This window comes from Helicoverpa armigera, chromosome 18 (genome assembly GCF_030705265.1).
Source record: "Helicoverpa armigera isolate CAAS_96S chromosome 18, ASM3070526v1, whole genome shotgun sequence".
NCBI lineage: Eukaryota > Metazoa > Arthropoda > Insecta > Lepidoptera > Noctuidae > Helicoverpa > Helicoverpa armigera.
Window position 1 is genome coordinate 7,401,995 of NC_087137.1, and position 22,847 is coordinate 7,424,841.

At 36.3% G+C, this 22,847-nt stretch overlaps 2 protein-coding genes across 5 annotated transcripts in view; one reads left to right on the forward strand and one right to left on the reverse strand.

Moving 5' to 3' along the window:
* Nucleotides 1-22,847, reverse strand: part of LOC110379233 (uncharacterized protein) — a 236,875-nt gene that overhangs the window by 144,099 nt on the left and 69,929 nt on the right. The gene's annotated exons all lie outside the window — the stretch shown is intronic.
* On the forward strand, nt 11,903-22,561 carry LOC135118121 (uncharacterized). Its single transcript, XM_064039246.1, has 13 exons — nt 11,903-12,005; nt 12,392-12,520; nt 17,823-17,936; nt 18,116-18,224; nt 18,580-18,719; nt 19,182-19,256; nt 19,343-19,425; nt 19,674-19,796; nt 20,179-20,363; nt 20,672-20,826; nt 21,182-21,294; nt 21,545-21,595; nt 21,950-22,561. The coding sequence occupies exons 1-13, from the start codon at nt 11,903-11,905 to the stop codon at nt 22,559-22,561; spliced, it is 1,992 nt and encodes a 663-aa protein (XP_063895316.1).

A 22,847-nucleotide genomic window follows, 5' to 3' on the forward strand; every position in this document is an offset into this window, starting at 1 on the left:
CAATGGGTTATGTAACACAAACCACCACAATTCGATCAATGGACATAGAAACCTAACACCAAAAAGTGAACGCATCACTTCTTCTAAGTGCCAGTATCTTCTGTCAGCTACACTAAAGTACCGCCATAAAACAGATTTAAATTTCGAATGCAGTGTGAATTCAAAATGGCGTAGTGAACACGAGGTGTTGTGGTGAGAGCACGGGTTGAGAATCAGAAGCATCCTTCGAATGCAGAAAGGCTTGTACAATAGATAAATCGGTATTGCACTTTGGGTGTTGGCTTAGAAACGTTGCAGACTGTTAGCTTCTAGAGCACTGGCAGTAAAAGTATTTTACATTTACATGTTATGTGGCTACTTTAAAATTCGTGGCTTCTCTGCAATTTTAAAGATGAATTTTGGCGAACGTTTCACAGATTCTTCGTCTGTTTTTGTCTGTTGAAAATGCAAACAAACCAGCTGTTACTTATCGATGACAGTTAAAACCTATCACTATCAGGTTTCAAATCCAGACATTGCGTTCTAAAGCTGAGCTCAAACAAAATACTTCACCTAGTGACAATTGCTTCTTGAAGAAAGTCATTTTTGATTGATTTCATTCATGTCCTTAATACGGTTGACCTTGGTCTCAAGGTCACATCAGCAGAAACACAACACATTCCTTCACTCAAAATGTCGATGACACTACTCAAGTTTATGATCCGCTATAATCTTCGATCGGAATAAATTATAGGTTAGTGAGATGACATAAAGGGTCATACGGGGTCGTTTGGTCCCCACTGTCCCTAAATCCGGGGTTGACCACATCCCTGGGCTAGCGGCCTTGCGGTTAAGTGTCGCACTGCGTAATTATGTGTGCCTACCGTCAAATGCAAAATTTCATGTACTTTGTTATTAATTTTTGAGTAATGAGGGTAGTTGGCGATGTTTTGTATCTGGTACGTACGTTAGTAAGCGAAAATTTGAGTTTTGTAAATGAAAGTACGGGTGCTTAAAATTCTTGCTGTTATAATATCAGTTTTACGTAGAATAAAAACTAACGTGCTCATGCTACGTAATTAGCCGTAAAAATATTATTTTATATCAATATTTTCATCCCAATAGAAAACTATACATTTAAATCTGAACCTGAGCATACTATATAGACTAAACAGGAGTCATATTAAGTACTATATATACGTGGTATGTACGTAACTTATGTGAACAAGAAGTCAACAAATAATTATGAGGTAAATGCTACTTCTACAATAACCCTCAAATACTGACGGTACAATGTTACATTTATGCAGCTTTAACCCGTTAATGAGAAAAACGTGTTGTTTAAACTTTGACGCAAACGACGTGAGCGTGTTTGAATAGAATGATAGACGACTTATAATGGCCTGAGAGACCGACGTCAGTTTGAAAAAGTTATTTTGACTTTACAATTTTGGGAGTAGGTACTAACACTCACAGGAGGCTTAAATCATTTTGTATATCCACCGGGGCCATGCAGTATTTGAGGCATAAGTTAACCATTATTGACTAGGTAGATTAGAGATTTTAAATGTTTCCTGTGGAATAATGATTTTCAAGAATCATGGTCAGAATAAAATGCAGTATAATTTATAATTTTAATATACCAAATTAAATATTTCCTCTCAGAATTCATCCGACTATATCAAGAACTCGACTTACTTCAACAATTAAAATACCAAATTCTATCGAAAGTAAGGAAATAGCTAGAAATTTCCCGAAACGGCTGCCAGAAATGTCCAAACCTTTATATAGTAGAAACTACCCACTGGAACTACCTTCTGGTCCAAATTGGTGTTACGAACCTAGCTATGTTCATGGAGAACCAAATGACTAGCGGAGGTGCCATAACGGAAAATCTCCTAAGAAAGTAGCGCGCCAAAATGTGAGTGAGCGGAGGACGAGGAACGTTACTGTTTCCTCCCTTATGCGCCTTCTTTGGATCCGACCATTCTTTGTAATATACCAAAGATGTTGTAAAGAACCCGAACGGCTCGTGGGTTCACTCGTAACTGGTCGTTTTGGTAATCCCCAGTTGCCCACCGTACGTGTTTGACCTAGAAGAAGGCGTATGACCTACGTGCATTATGGGATCTCCGCCTATCTTTCCTTACTCCATGGTTCCACTATATCTGTGCTCTTCTAGCTCGTGGACGGTGTCCCTCTCGCACGGTCTAGTTCCAAATTTAAATTCGTTATGCTAACGTAGTTAGCACTTTATAGTCAGATTAATTTGAAAGTCAGTTGATATTTTTGATGTTTAAGTGCTCGTTGATTTGTTCTAAATTGAGTTAAAATTGTTGTTTTATTTGTCTTTGTACTTAGTGTAGACACGTTGAGTAATTGAATTATACGTTGTGGTGTAAAAACAAATTCCGAGCCAATATGACCATCAAACCTTTAAAAAAGGTTGTAAACGCACTCGCAAATGCTCTAGGTATCCAAAGTTGGCGATAATCGATTTCTGTTGGAAAGGGCCTTGCTAGCTCTTTTGCTTTTAACACAATAAAACTGATTATTTAAGTAGTTTGACATTTAAAGAATTTTTCAAATCGGTTCAGATAAACAAACTCTTCTGCTACACTTTTCACGGCCATAAAACTTGATACCTCAACAAAATGATATTCAAAGCCAAAAAATAAGATAAAACAAGGAACCTTGTTTGTTATAATAATATTTTCGAGAGAACGTACACGTGCGAAGTATTAACATCACCGCGACGGCATTATAGGATTAAAACGAACCCACTCGGTAATTGATTCGATATAATCATGGAAAACAAAATGACTAGCGGATGTGCTACAACGGAAAATCTCCTAAGAAAATAAACGAGGAACGAGGAGCGTTTCTGTCTTCGCCTTTATACTCCTTCTTTGAATCCGACCATATTTTGTAATCCCAAAAATAGATGACAGATGTCCCAAACGCCTCGTTAGTTCACTCGTAACTGATCGTTTTAGTCATGCCCAAACTACATATTTGACCTAGTAGAAGGTGCTTGACCCACCTGCATTATGGCACCTCCGCTCATCATTCCTTACTCCGTGTAAGTATATAATATTATTATATTATCAACACAAAAATGAGTGTATATGTACGGCTGGTTTTCACCACTTATGCTACAAATCGAGTTTGTTTGTATGGAGGAAAAAATATAACTGTAATTACTAGTACCTGAATACTTATGATATGTAGTCATAATTATTAAAATACAATACCTCATTCTGATTAATAAGCTTCATCAAAAACCTTTAAGGAGTTTTTATGTGATAGAGTAACACACATCCTTACATTTAATCTTTTCCGTATTTAGACGTTTATATTTTCAAGTAGATGACAGACAATTATTTGTGCATTTTAGTGTTTAGGTGTTTTAGTAGTATTTTTTTTAGTATACATACAGATAGGCCTTTATAATTTATTTATGAAATGTTAGCCAAAAGTGTCCAGTTATTATTTTTTTTTACATATTACGGTAGTGATTTACGAGTTCCGTGACAGCTCACTTTATTCCGTAAATTATGTGTGCTTAACATTTGTGTATTCTTTTAATGGGCCCACGACCTACGTTTATTCAAAGAACGTCTGATGTCCGTGTATGTCTGAACTGAGGAGATGATGAGGTCACAGTTGAACTCGGTAGATGGCGCTGCGATTAAACAACTCCTGCTGAGGTTTTATAATTTTTTTTTCACCATCGGTCTTTAACACCAGTGAGTTCAAAATGTTTAAGAGATTAACTACAGAAATATACCTGACATTTAGTTTTATAAAATAACAGTAATTATACCTCGATACCTGTAACATGAATTACCTACCATCATCATCCTCCGAGCCTTCATGTTGGGGTCGGCTTCCAGTCTAACCGGATTCAGCTGTGTACCAGTGCTTTACAAGAAGCGACTGCCTATCTGACCTCCTCAACCCAGTTACCCGGGCAACCCGATACCCCTTGGTTAGACTGAATGAATTATGAAGTACCTACCATAAAGGTTAGTAAATCTCAAACCTTCCTAAAATATATTAGAACATGCGTAATAAACACAGAAATAACACTACTATAATCGTAGCACATTCGTAGGTAATGTTCGTATCGTATTTATGTGCTACGTGCGTAGCAATGTAGCGTAGCCGTAGCATTGAGTAATGGTGCTCAGATTGTCTTAACTGGTGCTGTATTGAGCGGAAAGTTCTATATTGATATGAGCATTACAAAAGTGTTTAGGTTTTAGTTTATAACTTAGTACTGATACTGCTAAATGAAACTGAAAATATAACTACAATTTTACTTCATTAAAAATTATTTTTTACTGACACCTTCTACTTCTTACTTCTTAGGTACATCTTATTATCTGGTTTAAAATATAAACATTAATCGTTTGAACAACTTTCACTAAAATTCTGGCTACTGATAGCTATTAAGCACGTAGCAGTTCTTTTCTCAACAAAATTTTTAAATGGCACATGCTACCTCAAACATCTTTTCTATTTTATGTGCCAACTGCTCTTACAATAGAAAGTTTTATAAACATTGCTTGATATGGCTAAAGATATTTATTATAGAAAATAATTTTGAAGTAATATACAACACCACATATGTACATCTTGCGTTAAAAAACAGTAAAGACAGTAAACAGTAATACAGTATTAAAATTGTTTATTTTTACTTGGATCACTTTGTTGTCCGTCTGTCTGTCTGTCTGTCTGTCTGTCTGTCTGTCTGTCTGTCAAGACCCTTTATCTCAAGAACGCGTGGACGTATCAAGATGAAATTCACATGAAATGCTCAGGTCTGTTGTCCCTTTAAGCTGTGAAAATATCAAACATCTTAGCCAAGCCAATCCAAAGATACAGCCGATTATGTCGATATTTTCAACAAATTTTCGACACTCGCAAAGGAATCAAAACCTACAGGATACTTCCCGTAAACTCAGAGTCTTGAAAATTGGCATGAAGCATTGTCATATAATGCAAATATAGGAAAAATTACGAAAATCTCATTTTTTTAGTTATATAATATAAAAAAAAAATATTTTAATAAAATGAAACTTACTACCTTCAAATTGAAATTTATACCAAATACCTAGGTCTATTGTCCCTTTAGGCAGTGAAAAAATCAAACTTCTAAGTTAACGCGATCAAAAGATACAGCAGTTATACCGACACCTTAGACGAATTTCCGTCACACGCTAGGGAATCAAAACCTACAAGGTACTTCCCGTGAACTCAGAATCCTGAAATTCGGCACGAAGCAACGTTATATAGTACAGATAAAGGAAAAATTGCGAAAATGATAAATTTGAAGTTACATAAAATATTAAAATATTATTTTGCGCTTACATGACATAAAATATTTTTTTAATAATCACATGAACGCGTAGATATATTAAAGTTGAAATTCATATCAAACACTTCCTAAATATAATTGCCTCTAAACTGCGAAAAATTTTAAATCATTCAAAGGCCATTGGGCACCTTAGTATGGAAACCATACCCACGGCGGATACGAACGAAATATAGCACAGTATAATGATAAAGGCTTTGATTTACTATGGCATCAGTCGCATCAATGGGAACCATGGGAATCTAGAGAAAATCAGGTGTAAACATCAAATATTTTCCTCATTAATAATGGGGAATTTAAACGATCAAGTTTGACGGATTTGAGAAATCATTTCTTTGTAGTGAAAGAGTATACTCTTCGTTTATTTCCATTGTCATCAGGTCAGGATCTGATGATGGAAATCCTGAGTAATCGAGGGCAACTATCAGAAATTGTAGGCATGCATAGGATTACAACTTGATTCTCAGATGTATGTCTGGTGATACTATCAAACAGTGAAGGTTTAGATCTTACCTGATGATGGAGACGTGAGAAAGTCGAGAGAACTCCTCAACGGTATGTTTTAGTTACGTCGTGTTTGGGCTTATATTATTCGTATTGACGAGAACTTTTCACTAAAGTTAAAAATAAAATCAACTTCTAAAAACAACAAGAAAACTGTTTATATGCATCGGTCTAGATCTCGGTGATTAAATAAATATAGATGCATCCTCTAGACACCGACTTCTAGACCGATGCAGCTAACATCTTTTTAATTTCTTTCTTGCTTTTTTATATGTTTGAAGTTGGATTTGTTTGTAAAATGCAACAAAATAAAATAAAGCCGACTTTATAAAACAAAGAAAGGGACAGAATTACACTTTTGTCAAGGCTCTAGAAACGTAAAGCCAGCAGCCCCGAATCCTACTCTCTACCAGTCGTTGTTACAAGTCGTCAGGCAGTTTCAAACAAAACCTGAAACTGGGGCTCATTAGGTGATTAATCCCTCAAAAATAAAAGATCCCATTAGTAGTTAATTCTCATCACCTAAAAAAAATTATCTCCAACACCAGGTTACGTTATAAATTGTAAAGGAGTTCCCATAACTATATCTGATCTTTGCTATCGATCCCACAATGGCAGTCAAACCTATCTATGTGGAAAGTCTTCGCCAATACCTACGAATAAAATAAGCCCAAACACGTGGTAGTTGCAACATACCGTTCAGGAGTTCCCTCGACTCTCTGTAGTCTCCATAATCAAATCAGCTCCAAACCTTCACTGTTTACCAGTACCCTCAAAAATACACACATGTCTGGTTTTGACTCGATGCGTGCCTACAATATTCAAGAGTTGCCCTCGATTTCTCAGGGTTTCCAGATCCTCATCAGATCCTGGTCATCCGATTTGGCATCTTCCTTCTTTATGAAAAGTCTTTAACAATAAAAACTAGCATTGCAACCTGTACAATCCTCTGAAACTGCCTGTCTTTTATATTTTTCAAACGATCCTGGACATTCGTCTCCATGGAATTTTAATAAAATATTTATATTCAAAGAAACGTCATACCATTCTCCACGATTTAAAACTACTTTGATTCATGTCCGCCACTTTTTACAAAGCGGGTCAGATATGCCCAATAACCTTTAAGACATAATTAGTTATTTTCAATCAGATTTCTGAATGATGACTATAAAATGTTGTATATTGTTGTATATGTTGTATAACTTTAATAAAATAACTTTTGCAAGGTATTGGCCTACTATTTTAGTTATATTATAAAACTAGCAACTGCCCGCGACTTCGTACGCGGATCCTGTCCCTTATGCCAGCGACTACGGGGTCAGCAAAATCAAAGATCTGAATTTTCTGATGTTGAATTTTAAGGGCCCGTTGACTTGAAAACAACGGGATACGCAAAATCATTCGAAACGTTCCATATATTTAACTTTTGTACGTCAACGGCAAAAGCACAGCAGACTAAACAAAACGCTAAGAACTAAAGCGCAATAGGCGTGACCATAGGGATAAAAGTAGTGATTCTAATTAGTCCGCATTTAAGTGGTGTTTCTGAACGGACCCTTAGATAACAAAGTAGTGGTGACTTAGTGTTTAGAGAACCAATCTCTCAAGTATGGGTGTGTGGCTTCGATTCCAGGTCTGGCAAGTACCTGCCAATGCAACTTTTCTTAGTTCGTATGTACTTTCTAAGTATATTTTGGACACCAATGACCGGTTTTTGGAGGAGCTGTCATTCCCAGTGTGTCCCAGCTGTCAATGAACATCCTTGGCAGTCGCTATGGGTAGTCAGAAGCCAGTAAGTGTGGCCAGTTTTACCAAGAGATATTGGGTTGAGCGGGTAACCGGGTTGTGGAGGTCAGATAGGCAGTCGTTTCTTGTAAAACACTGGTACTCAGTTGCATCGAAGCCGACCTTAAAATAGTTGGGGAAAAGGCTCTTGAGATAATAACAATAATAACGCAACAAAGTCGGAGAGTGGGGGCTCGTGACGTCACGTCTATGTAAAACTTGTACTAAGAAGTGACTTAACACAAAATTCAAGCGTGTTGTATCTTTGTTGTTATTTGTATATGAAAGAAAAGAAAAAATGCTTGTCCATTATTTTAGGGTTATCTAAAAGACGGACTAATTACTTTCTTTGATTCACCATGCTTATTTTGTATCAGTGAACGTCTCCGACTCGCGAGACAATGCGTAGCATATTCTTTACTTGAGAATTCTCTAGAGATATGGATGTAGATGCGTAAATATGCCAATGACAGAGGCGCGCTTCGCGATCCGCTGAAATTTCCTCGGAGCAAGTTGCAGACTGATGTTCTCGAACAGCATCAAGTCCAAAATATATTTTTGGAATCTTATGATTCTCTCCCTAGGAACATTGGAAAAGATTCGAAATCTTTCTAGCCATGGTAATAGTTATATTGTGAAGAAGATACCTGATCAATTAAAATCTAGCTGACTGCCCCCTCGCCCCCCGCGTTACTGAGTAGTAAATGGAAAATAATACAACACTCAAATTTTTGTCACTTTCACACTCAAATTCTATAAAGTTTTGGGTCAATAGAGTAAAATGGACGATAATATACGGAATATACCATCGTCATTGAAAGTCTGTCCTAAACTATTACCGCCTTCACCGCTTGGAGGTACTTCCAGCTTATTATATGATTATACAGTAAAATTAGAGATAGCTTTCATTTCCACATCAGTTGTTTCTGATCTTCGATTCTCATAAGTCAACAGGAAATGTCCATCAGATCGAACAACTTTTGCTAAAACGTCATTACTATACATTTCAAGTGTAGTAGGGCACTTGGAGTTCCACATCAGGTGTTTTAGATCTTCGATTTTTATAAGTCAACAGAGAGTGCTTATCAGATTGAACAACTATTGCTAAAACGGTATTCCTATGTATGCTATCGTGAAGCTGGGCTCTTGAAGTTCCACATCAAGTCAATAGAAAGTGCTTATTAGATTGAACAACTTTTGCTAAAACGTCATACCTTTATATGCTATAGTCTAGCTGGGCTTCTGGAGTTCCACATCAGGTGTTTTAGATCTTCAATTTTTATAAGTTAACAGAAAGTGCTTATCAGATTGAACAACTTTTGCTAAAACGTCATACCCGTATATGCTACAGAGTAGCTGGGCTCTTGGGGTTCCACATCAGGTGTTCCAGATCTTCAAATTTATTCTCTCAGCAAAAAATGCTCATCACGTGGAACAATTTTTGCCATGGCACCATTTTTGTATCTCTTATAGTTTTGTTGGTCTGTTGCAGTTCTGCATCAGGTCTTCAAGTTTCGAAGATAAGTTATAGCCTATATGTTGCCCAGACTTTATACTAATACAACAAAGAAAAAATAATTGAAATCCGTCCAGTAGTTCCGAAGATTAGCGTGTACAAACAAACAGACATACAGACATACAGACAAACAGACAGAATTTTTTTTTTGGATTTGTGCTCTATTACTGTTTCTGAACCCCACTCAATTATTATTTTTTTATTATATTCAATGTACAGACAAAGTTTTTTTACAGATTTATTATATGTATAGATAAAAATATTAACTATTTTGACTCTCACGAAATTACCATAACTATGATTGTTCTAAATTGAATGGTTGGCGCGAGACTCACTTTTTAGCTATACAGGATTTGTACGGAACCCTCGGTGCGCGAGTCCGACTCGCACTTGGCCGGTTTATTTTTAGGTAAAAAGATCTTTAAAATTTTCTTCCCCATCTACTTTTTTATATTTAAAATTCACTTTACTTATCGTTATTTTGACATTTCTTTGACGGCATTTTTTTTTTGAGAATACAACACCTGCCTATAAAAATCGTATTACAAACTTCTAACACATCATTAATAACTACCTAAGTTATTACCAACCATCCTGTGACCTCTATGTAACTTAAGGTCGGATCAAATAGGGTCCAATCAACGAACCGACACCCACAACGGAATATAATAATTGTATTACTGATTATAACCGATACTGTGGCATTTGTGTGGTTATGTGGCTGAGTTACTGGTTTTAGGTAAACTATGTATGGAGGTAAATTGTGTTAGGCAAATAGGAAATTTGGGTGATTATAATTCAGTAATTACATAACATTAGAATCCAGAAGGCGGTCTTTTAGGTTAGTCTGAGTATTTAAGATTTTCAATGAGCTTTATTCTAGTTAATTTATTAGTGATCATATTTTTTATTACTTTATTTTCTGATTATACCTCGATTGTGCAGTCAAAGAACTGCTTAAATCAAAAGATAATATCAATTAAATAGTAGTGACCGAGGTCGGTAGGTAATTAGTTCATTTTGACCACATTCATAAATAAAGGATTTTTGGTAATCATCCAGATAAACGTCAAAATCTGTAAATTATATTTTAAAATAAACTAAATCTATATTTACATAAAAAAATAAAACTTAAACTCCAGATATTAATTAATCAGAATTAAATATCGCGCTTCTGTTCGTAATATCCACATTTAGAACAAGATATGTTCAAATTGCAATTTCCACAGTAGGTACTAATTGTATCATAGTACAATTAAACGTATTAATTGTCACGAACTAATATGCGAACGTAGAACATAATGCTATTGTTTCGCGAATGTATCTATTATTCTGCAAACTGGTAGCTTTGAACGGAATTGCTTTCGACATTGAATTAATATGTTATATTGATTTTTGTCTTAGCCTTCAATAGTGAATCGTTTTATTTGAAATCTTCATCTTTATCTGTCTAGCAATTATCTTACACTAGACAGATAGAGAAATAGATATTATTTATTGTGCACTAAGATAAATTAACAACATAGACAATAACAAGACGCAAAGGAGTAGTTAAAAGTTACTAAACAGCGATTTCTTTCAGACAACCTTTGGATGGAATTTATCTGGAGAATATGTTGAAAACGGGCAGTGCAGAGCGTTCCTACATCTAGATTATTTATCAGTGATAAGCATACAATAAATGCCAAAAATATATATAAAAAAATATTCTTCAATGTTCTTCAACAGTTCAACAGATGCAACTAGGACCACATACTACCCAGAATATTATTAAGAACTTACAACTTTACAGGCCGAGGAGATCAGACAGGTATCAAATAGGTACATAGCTCGTTTAAGAGGAAATAACGGGCTCCATTACTGCAGATATGCATTGCGTGTTGCGTTGCATAAATGGTATGTCACAGTTTAAGGAGGGAATTATTTACACAGACAACATGATAGTAGGAATATAGGCAGGCTACGGCTAAGGCATAAAACGTTTACTTCCTTATACCTGTTGTTTCCGCCGAAGGAACTACCTATATAACAAATCACTACATTGCAATAACATTTCCAAATTCAAACGAACCTTCAACCACAACCTACCTCAACAAGCTTTAAAAACACATCGAACTAGTGCCAAAAGTTTTTCAAAAAAGGAACCCTGACAGGCGGAGAGGCTCTGGGCATCGACATCAGACAGATCAATGAATGCTGACGTCAGCTGTCTGGCAAGCATTGAACAGCGCTAGTTGGAAACCTTGGATGTTGGAAGAGAGAGGTGGTTCCTGGATGTGGCTAAATATACAGTTCGCGTTAGTTCCCTTTATATTAGCGAATGCAAATACTCACATCTTCCGTACTATCTTTTGTGAGTGTAAATACTGTATGTGTTTACCGTGCCGTGTACTACATATAAATATTCTTTATTATTGTGCACCCTTTCATTCCTTGCTTCTCGCTAAACCCATTCACCTACACTAATTCATTTGTGAAGTAAGCCGTTTCACACTTGTGCATTAGTGTTTCGTTGGTAATTTTTTTGTTGTTACTGTTAAATCAATAGCCTTCAGACATAAACAATTTTAACTTCTACTTGCAAATGCGCAAGGATTCAATCGGCTTAATAATATTCTATTAAGTGTTTTCTAATGAAGGCATAAACTACGTTTTCCACAATTAGATTATATGGTTAATGCCATCGCTTTACAACTCTTTAGACATTTACAAGAGTCCCATCATTCGTGTAACACAAAATGTCTAGTCCAAAAAGGAACACAATACTTCCTTCTATGCTCCGAAACAGTTTTCTGCACGCCTGTACAGGCAAACGTGACGTGCTTCGTATGAAGAATCAGAGTGAATAGTAGATTCTCTTTTGTTAGCGTAAGAAATTTATTCTCTGTATTTTTGTTAGACACTGTTGTAATGAGGTGGCAAAGTTATAGTTTATGGTTTTATTTTACGAATAGATTATAGTAAAAGTCATATACAGAACTAGCTTTCGCCCGCGGTTTCACCCGCGTCCCGTAGCCGGATGGTGACGAAAACTATCCTAAAACCTTTTCTCGGGTCTAAGTTACCTCCTTTCTAATTTTCAGCCAAATCGTTCAAGCCGTTTTCATGTTATGTCGTGACAACGGAAAGCGGGTTTCATTTTTATATATGTATATAGAAGATTAATATTATATTGTGCTATTGATTTTGTAATTTTGATATTACAAAATAAATTACCCTATTTAAAGATCGTTCTAAGCAGCTGGTTGATGCTTCCCGTGGTCAAAAGGCTGATGCTGATGCTGATCCTTTGTCCGAGGTAGCCGGACAAAGGATCAGCATGGCCATCCAACGAGGTAATGCTGCCAGCCACTTGGGTACGCTCCCAGTCGACAGCGATGGGGATGAATTTTTTTATGCTTTTTAGTTTTTGTTGCTTTTTTTTACTTGGATAGTTTTTTTACCTTCAATGTAAATATGTAAGTATCTATGTAAATAAAAACCACATTTATAATTTTTATATTAGTAAAGAAAATAGGATCAGAGAACATAAAGGTATAAGAAACACGTCGTGAGGAAGGACATAGGTAAAGGGATGAATAAGATGAAGGGGACGACCAAAGGACAACCAATGGACTGTATGAAAAGCAATATAGCTACTTAGATCTTTCTTAATACACTATAAATTAACCTCTTCAAGTATGTTCATCTAGCGATAATATTAGCAAATTCCATTTTGAATTTCGGCAGAAATCTAATACTATTATCCCCAGATTTCACACTGAGCTTAAATAATTCTAGCACCTCTATATTGGTGCTCCTGTTTAATATAGAAACGATTAATTTTAGTCTCTTGCGATAAACTCAGTTTTGTAGGTCAAGTTACGTATATATTATCTCGTTTAGTTTATAGACTTTTGCTTTGAGATTTTACTGGGAAAAAGACTTCCTGTTAGACCTGTATTTTTTTGGTAATAAAGAGTTTTGATATAGTTTTTGCAATTTTTCCGGCTTTTTAGTCATTGTTTTTATTAATAAAGAGTTTTTATATTGCTTCCTTGTTTTTGCAGAACCAATTTTGTATCGTTCATGAGCCCTGACCAATATAGAAATTGTAAAAATATACATTAAAAATAAAATATACAGAATTTATTTTATCCGCTAATAAAATACTTATACATATAACTTTTCAAAAACCTTTTTTTCTATAGCCCATACTGTCTTAATGTAGCCTAAATGCCTCTTTTCATCTATCATATCCCTATTAAATCGGCCTAAAACTGTAACTGTTAACAATTTCTAGTTACTGACAAAGTATTTCGTCCCTAGTCAACTGTAGTACTACAATAATAAGACAGAATCCCGTTTGTAATTTACGTCAAATGAAACATATTCCGGAATTGGAATATAAATAAATTGCATTTCCTCTGGCATTCGTTTCAACTACGAGGATTCTTACAAAGCTATAAGTTCCTGAGAGTGGCAATACGAAATACATTACAGCTTTAATTTAATTTTAATCCTGATATTAATTTTAATATTGTGCCTAGAGACTATAATATTACGTATGCTAGGGAAAAAAAAAAGTCATAGAAAAGAAAAAGTCATATCTTCTTTGTATCATTTCTTATCAGGTAAACTATAGTCTAATACAAAAATCCAATTTCTTAGCAATACCTGTCCTTGTGGCCCACAAAACGTCCTCATTATTATTCAAACTACCCTACTTGAACCAACAAAGGGCCACAAAGATAAATAAAAGTAATCGAATCTTTCCATCCCTCTGAGCTCTTTACCTTTACTCAAAAGATGTTAAAAGGTTCTTTCTAGACAGAAAATAAGGGCGCTTTATTCAGAAATTTTGAACACTTTTTTCATTGAAATTCGAATTGAATCAAAACTGAAAGTTGAACCCTTTGTCAATCCGCTAAATGCAGAGAAAAGATAAGAAAACTAAGAAGGGGATTTTTAGCTTCAAGAAACTGCTTTGATATTCTTAGGAAACTGTTCCCAGAAAAGCTTGTAGCTAATCCATGATCAATACAGCCACGTGTTATAATAATATTAGCGAACTCGGCGTATTTGAATTGCCTAAGAGCTGAGAACAAGGCTAACAAAAATATAACTCTATGAAAATGAAATTTAAAACTGCCTGAACTCCAAAAAATCATTGCTATACTCTATTAGGAACACTTCATCTTCAAATAACATTGTTTCGTCTTAATTCAAAAATATTAACAACAAAATAAACAAATTCAGTTTCAAAACTTCTTCAGTTTGCTGCAACAAACAATTATGTAAGTTTCAGAATAACTTAGCACAATTAAGTTCTGACCGCTAACTTAAGCAACATTCCTGCTACGGACAGCTTTCAGCAAGAAACATCAACGAATTTACAAGAAACATCCATATTCAACGAAGCTAGATTTTAGGAGCGTGCTGTTAAGGTGCTTGCTCAAAAGACCACTAAGTATACCTACATTTTCTTTTAAAGAATAGACCTTCGTCTTACTATGGATAATGAATAGACCGATGACAACAATAAATAAGTCAAAACACATGTGGGGTCAAGGACAAAGACAGAAGTAACACCGTTCCAATATGGCCGAGGCGACTAGGCAACCCATGCTGACAGTGGCAAATAAATTCGCTAACGAATCAACAGATGACGCTGCTACATCTTCCAACAAATAAAAAGCCACAAATTGTTTAAATTACACATTAACTGCGGAAGACCGGTCCATCATCAGAGATTGTTTGACATAATTTACTTATATGAAGCTAATCAATATTCAATCTCCAGTCACAAAACAGCGGACGGATCAGTAATTGTAATCCACATTTAATAACCAAAAACTGCCCACTGCTAGGTTCCTAGTTCAAATCCCAAACGATACATTACATCTAAATGTTCCCAGTGTGACAGCAACCCAACGCAAAGACACTGCATACATAAATTTCGTCATGTCACTCGCACCGTTTGCGAACAACACTTAAACGTCCAGTTAGACCATTAACCTCGACCTTAACTGCTTTGCCGAATATTCCTGTACTGTGACCTACATATTTAATACAACGATATGAACAGACAGAAATTCTCGCCTTTTTCCCTAGGTAGAAAGTAAAGAACTTCTGATGCTATTGTTATATGGCAACGTGTTTCTTTTGTTTTGCAAAAAAAATATTGAAGGTCATTTGTTTAAGGAGCCAATTATTTGATCTTTTACTTTGGTGTTCTTTTGTCTAGTTATGTAGATAAGTTGAACGTGGTGATATAGAATCAAACTTTATAATAAAAAACTGATGATGATAATGAATCCAAAACCTCGGAGTTTTACTTTTAAGTGTGATTCTAAAGATTATATCATCATTTATAATTATTGTTTTGATTCTCGTTGGCTGACTTGACTGTGATTGCTAAAACTGGATAAACATTTTCATTTTCATCCAGAATTGATTTCTTTGTAAAGTTTCCACTTCGTAGTTCTTTCGATTTCATTACTTACTTTACCAAAGCACCACAACATTCATAGTAAAACTTGTTTCAAGCTACCTTAGTAAACAGCCGCGGTCTATAGACACAACAATATATACATAGGGACTTGCGTCTGATGACATGTAGGCGTTATTGCACAACTGTCAACACTAGATGCAGCAAACAGGCTTGATGCACGCTACTAATGAGGACAAAGCAATCGAAACAAAACTTCATCGGCCAACTCCCATACATTTTCAAACATTTCCTTTGTGACAATCAAACAAGCTTGGTCCAATGTATCCAAGTGACTTTCAAAAAGTAATAACCCCAAACCCGGAAAAGAACCGTATTGTCTTATAATACTTTTCAATGAAGGATCATTTTATATCATTTGGGCCTTTACAAGCACTTATGAACGTCAACAATGTAAAAACGTAAATAAGTTTGAATCTAGTTGCCCATTCCAAAAGTAGTTTCCTATGGAGAAGAACGGGCAAGAATGTAATGCCCGTTCTATGGTAATTATTATATATTTAAGGTTGCTGACGTGCCGTAAAGATAACTATTGCATAACATAGTAGAGAACAGGAGAGGAAAAATGATAGGACACCTTATACGTCACGACGATTTTATCAAAAACATCGTGGAAGGGAAGGTCGAGGGAAAGAGGGGAAGGGGTCGTCCAAGGAACAGCTACATCAAGCAAATTAAAGAGAAGGTGAATGTTGTGACGTATAAGGAAGTTGAGGAGTTGGCGCTAGATAGGCGTAAATGGGAGAAGCTGCACTGACAAGAGCTGGGCTTTTAAATTAAAGAAGAAGAAGACGTGCCGTAAATCCATGACTAACTTTCAAGCAGGTTAGAAATACTATGAGTAGTACTACTAATACTACACAATAACAAGATATGAAATCTATACGCTAAAATATCAAAGACTGGAACAATAGAATGGATATTCTTACGAGTATTGTTGTTGTTAATGCACTAAAGAATGTAGCTACTACGCTTTCTCCAGACGAAGATGAGTCTATTGTACTAAAATCAGTCAGAAAACAACAAACAACTTGTTTTGTTCTTCGATTCGCACGGAGTTACGAACACAAGGAGAGATCAGTATCATATTGACTTACTACGATAGAGAGTGAACGCGAACGATAAATTTTAAGGTGATCTTGCCTCAAAAGCTACAAAACTAATAATATAATTTCATTTCTGATTTCCCTTCGTTTTCTACCATAAATTCAAATTCAAATATTTTATTTCGGATTTCTCCATATTTTTAGTGTTAGCAATAAAGCAAACGTCTCGAGAATTTCATTACTATTGTTATATTATTGTTTAGCTTAATAGCTAAACAATTGCATTTTATTCACCTTACACACAGGGAATGTATTTAATTATTTTTGCAACAAATATTTTTGTTCTGGATTTCCAAGATCGTCTCTCATTGATACGCTGGCCTTAATTGTATGTACTCCATTTGTTACATCAGCCGTGTCTACTGGGTTTTAGTCAGTTTGCATCAAATAGACGTATTGTGCACATTGTCGATCTCGGATTTGTCCAACAACTAGCAGAAACAAATCGCGGAATTCAATAACTATTGTTTTAGTATGGTTGATATCATTAATATGTGCGCACGAAGAGTTTGGATTGTCAAAATTGTGATTATATTTTTTGGTGAGCATTTTTTATTATACTTGGTGTATATTAAAAAAATTGTGGACGAGAACTTCTGGCCACGGGACGTGGTGTTCCGTCGCTTCCGCGGGCAAGTGCTACAGGACCGCACAGTGACACAGTGCTAGAGAAGTGCTACTAACATAGTTTTAAGTTTTCATTGACTTACGATTTTGTACAATATAATATGTATGTTAGTCTTTAAGGTATATATCTATGGGAAAATGCAGCCTGAAAAGAAAGTTATTTGATTTGATATTTTTCCGAATTTAAATATCAACATCAAAACTGGGTCCAAACAATAAGTGTCAAAACGGGCGGTTGATACATGCAGTTACAATACAGAAAGTATGACAACCAGGCTTGCCTAGGTTTCAGTCCGCCCGGATAACTGGGTTGAGGAGATCAGATAGGCAGTCGCTCCGCGTAAAGCAAAAGTACTCAGCTACATCTGGGTGAGACTAGAAGCCGAAGAAGGAAAAGGCTAGGCAGATGATGCTAGACAATGTTTTTTTTTTCAGAGCGTTCATTGGCAACCAATGTGTGTGATATGGAGACAGGCATATTCCTGGACGAGGGGAACATGGGCCAAAGTGAGGACTTCAACTGGCTCGGAATACTGAAAGTTTATTTAGGTCAGTTATGCCTATTATGTAATAGTGTAATCATTAAGAATATTTTCAAAACCTCTCAGGTTCTAATTTTCATGTTCTAGTGCTCTTGAGTAGTGAAACTTGACTTTTTGTTTTTCCTAATGGTTTTGGTTTTCTAGTGTTCTATCTCAATTCCTATATATTTACTGTGTTCTCCGCAGATGACGGTGATGGAGTGCAAGTGGCAGTCACAGGTATCGTGCTGGTTAAACCTAAGTATGCCGTCGCCAGCGCCGACGATGTCGTCAGGATACCTCGCAGTGTCTTCCAGTGAGTACCTACACAACATTGGATTATAAGCAAGGACAATGGTAATGCTTCTGCTATAATCGATTGTTTCTGGCTTTGCGGCGTTTTGCGGCAATTAAATTTTTTTGGCGGTTGAATAGGAACAGATAGCTTTTTTGCCAGTTCGAAAATCTTTGAGGAATGATCAACAAAGTTTTCAGGCCAAAGCTTGCCTTCTTAGCTTGGCAAGTACCTTAGTGACACTCCCATGGTTCACGCGCTTGAGTAGGGGACACTATGGTCAATAATGCCTTCACAAAGTGTTGCTCACGGTATCTCCTTAACTGTGATTCAAAACTCCAAACTCTAACGGTGTTATTTATTTAAATTCTTCTAGAACTGAGACGCAGGCTATGTTCATCGCGTCAGGCGATACAATTGTACACTTCACGCCTCTGCAGTACATAACACATCCAGAATATGAGCTTGCTACGTACAACACCATCGCCCTTGTGGAGCTTGATGTTGGAGAAAAGAGTGAGTATATAGTAAGGGTGCATCTAGCTAGAGCAAGTTAACATGCGCAAGTGACCCGAATGCACACAACAGAGCTCGCGGGATTTTATGTACTCTGGTGCAAACACGACCGCTCTGGACCCGCACGTATTTTAAATGCACCGTGTAGATGCACCCTAAGCTTTTGTAACTTGCCTTCTTAGTTTTTTAACGATGAAGGAACCTCTGCCTCTCTGTTTTGTTTTATCTATTGCTGTCTCATACTTCCATTGCATTTGAACTACATAGTTATAAATAAAGATAGGATTGGCAGATTTATTTCAAAGTGATCTGAAACGCCATCCATACCCAAAAGTCTTCTATTCCACTTCCTTAGGGTAGTTCATAGAGGTGACTGTAGACTAGGTACTCTCAGAAATAGAAAGCTCTAAAAAGCAAGGGCTTGGAGAACAACATTAGTTTGTACTGGACTTCTTTTTTCAGATCCATTAATTCCAATATGCTTCCCGGCCAGCGCGTATGATTCAAGTTACTTGTATTTCGTCGGGTACACCGATGGTAATCTTTTTTTATTTAATTTTTTAAATGCTTTTTCTAAAATTAAATAGGTACGACATATGTTACAACTATTACTATTTTTCCAGAAAACAAAATTGTGGAAAAAGTTATTTACCGAATAGAATACGTAGGAAAACCAGATTGTGAAGACTTTTATGCAAGAGAAGGTGTAAGTATTGAACTAAAACTGAACTTGTTTAATTTCATTGAAAACATAGAAAAAACAGAAAAGCGTAACATTCGCGCAAGAATGACAAACATCTACTAGAAGGTAGTGTATTAGGCTCGCTTATTTGGTCGGGGGGTTGCTCCTCATAAAATACTGACACTCAACAGCTTACAGTTAGATTAGAACGTGACTCCAACATATAAAAGAAAATGCTAGGCAGATGATGAGATTTGTGTTCTGGTTTCCAGCTGCGAGACGTGTCCCGGGAGCCAACGTCCTACGTATGCGGTGCATGGCGTAACGCGAGCGAAAACTGCGTGTGGGACACAGGCATGGCTCTTGTATCCAACAACTCTGGCTGGTTCACTCTGGTACACTTTTGTTCTTCTTTATTTGACTGTGGCTTCATTGCTTTACCTATGAAGTTATGTAGACGATCTTCTCACAAACTAAGTATCAATTGTCACTAGTTGCTTGGTAGATCCCATGTGACAGGTTATATGAATCAATCAATCAATATGTAGATTTAACAATTTCTCATATGATTAAACTGGTGAGCAGTACTGGACCTTCTAACAAACTACAAGGTTCACCAAGTCCAATTTTTATAACGTACTTTTTCAGTCATCATCCCGGTATTCATTCAGCAACTCTGTTATATAAATAGTCTATTACTATCTACATTCTCACTCAAAACTCTTCAATTTTGGACATGACATTGCCATCTTTACTTAGTAGTCTTTTAATGTTCAGATTGGTCTAAGTATCCATGGGCCGGGCTGCGCTGCCCCAGCTCGCTTCATCAACATACCGAACTATATCACCTGGATCAATCAAGTCACTAAAGAAAAAAACGAAGAAGATGAAATGGAGGACAGCCACTACGATCTAAGAAGTGAATGGGATATGGACAATATTCCTATGCACAAGACATTTACGTAAGTTTTGTAATGTATTATTTTTGTAGCTGAACTCAAAGATGGTGATTAATAGACCCATGCATCATATCTCTCTCCGGCCATCGGATTGCTATCCAATCGGGCTATGAGAGCGAAGGAATAGAAAGTGCTCTATATCTACACAAATGCTTGTGCACTATAATATGTCCTGTGCAGCTAACTTCTCTCCTTAATGAGAACAGCTGTCGTGGCCGACAGTCAGCTAGAACTCCATTGCATATTATTATTATTTCTTCGATAAAATTATTCCAAATCTTGTACAGTTTCTAACGTGTGATAATTTCTAGTGGAAGAAAAGCCCTCCCAAAGACATGGCCGATTGGTGGCGTAACAAAACACGACTACATAATGTATCCCTTCGATACGTCGGGGGCGAAACAAATATCTCACTTCAACATTGAACCCCACTGGGATGAGGAAGGGGTCATAGCTATCTTCCCTTGTAAGTTGTAATTCCCTTGTAATTTGTACCTCGCACGTAAATTCACGTGAATAAAAATGTGCAAAAATTATAACACCATATATAAGTCAGTCATTACAAACAACTGAAATTCTCCCTTGAAAACTGACAGCTGTCAACTGATCAAAACATACGATACTCCTAACTTTATCTCTGCTTTACACATGATGGTGTAAATTATAAAAACGAAAAATGACTCCTGTGGCTAAACCACTGAATGGATTAGGTTATTTTTTTTACAATTCGCCATAGAATATCACAAAGTATATGCGATATGATTTAATGTGATTGTGAACGACACACCCGATATAGAAATGATGTCATTCGTATTTTTCAGTCAACCAGACAAAAGAGATGTTTTTGCACGCATGCAAGAAAGCAAGAGTGCTAATGTACCGAGAGTACTTGGAATTAAATGCGCAGCATGTATATGGATCAGCGACTTATAAGGTAACACTTGATAAAAAGGTGAAGGAAAACATCTTAAGGAAACCTGGACTTTAAAGTCTGAAATCACCAACCCGCATTGAGCAAGCTTGGTGATTAACGCTCAATCCTTCTCCGTGTGAGAGGAGGCTTGTGCCCAGCAGTGGGGTCATAGAAAGTCTGTAACTGTAACTTATCGTACAAATCGTACTGCTAAATCAGCATTTGTTTATCGTTATCAAAGCATGTGTTATAAAAGATTGTTTGATTTCAGATTTCAATGTACGACTTGCTATTAATAGCATGCTCCTGTGTTACCATTGAGGTAAATTCCATTTTAACAGTGAGCAATCTTTGCACGTAAATTGGTACAGTTATAGAAGCTGACAAAACTAGAACTATAGTAGCATTATTAAACAAAAAGCTTCCGCCCGCGGCTTCGCCCGCGTAGAGTTCGGTTATATCGCGTTTCCAAGATAATCTTCAAAAGTTCGGGATAAAAACTATCCTATGGTCTTCCTCAAGGTCAACTCTATCTCTGTACCAAATTTTATTAAGATCAGTTCAGTGATCCAGACGTGAAAACGTAACAGACAGACAGACAGAATTACTTTCGCATTTATAATATTAAGTAGGGATTTCCAATGGGATTGCTGATTTCAATGCTATTTATTTCCAGGTAGAATGCGTCGACCGCTCAGAAGCATTACTTTCATTTAAAGAAACATTTGCGTTCTCTGGAGATGGAACAGGAGTCACGACACCTCCAGATCTATTGAGATACTACCGTCTTAACGAAAGAGCTGAGAAACCATCTAACCGAACAACTCCAGATCTAAAGCCTTCAATAATATCACTACATCACACAAAAGGAAGCGTGTTAAACTACGATTTGTACATAAAATTTACTTTTCGTAACACTGCCAAATTAAAAGTTAAAATGTTTGGGGAGCCGAGACAGCATACTAGCCCAACAATGCCATTACATAGGCTGCCGGAAGCTGCTCGGAAGCAATTTGAAAAGACTAGGAAAAGCAGACGTCGTAAGCCTCAGGGACCATACTGGGGATTATCGCAAAATGTCGTGGACAAGTCTATAAAAGGAGTTACTTTGGAAGCTGAACATACGATGGCCGCTGAGATAGAAGACGCTGAAGTGGTACAACTGACTGTTAGTAAAGGAAACCATGTGAAGCCTACTTATATACCTATGTTCCTCTTTGTAATGTTAACTTCTATACTTCTATTATCTAGTGGTAAATGTATGATTCCTAAACGTAGTCTCAGATAGGTGCCTAATTCAAGGTAAGGGCGATGCTCTGTACCATAGACACCATGGTTAAATTGAAGTGTATTGTACATTTATATATTATGTTCTTTGAGGCTCAAGTGCACTATTGTTTGTGTAACATGAGTCGAGCAACAATAGCGCTAAAATCTATGTTTATTTAAAAAGGCGTTTGGTGGAATGTATAAACTTCTAACATTTTAAATTCTCATACAAAGATAGATGGTAAGATTTGGTTTACTCACAATAGGAATTGTTGATATATTTTTTGCTTAATAAAAGGCGTATT

What these genes read in the sequence shown, in the direction of transcription:
- LOC135118121 (XM_064039246.1), top strand. Translation starts at nt 11,903, where the DNA reads ATGTCTAGTCCAAAAAGGAACACAATACTTCCTTCTATGCTCCGAAAC. An exon ending in TAATGCTGCCAGCCACTTGG is followed by an intron (nt 12,521 to 17,822) that starts GTACGCTCCCAG and finishes TTTTTTTTTCAG; the next exon opens with AGCGTTCATTGGCAACCAAT. An exon ending in CCTATGCACAAGACATTTAC is followed by an intron (nt 20,364 to 20,671) that starts GTAAGTTTTGTA and finishes GATAATTTCTAG; the next exon opens with TGGAAGAAAAGCCCTCCCAA.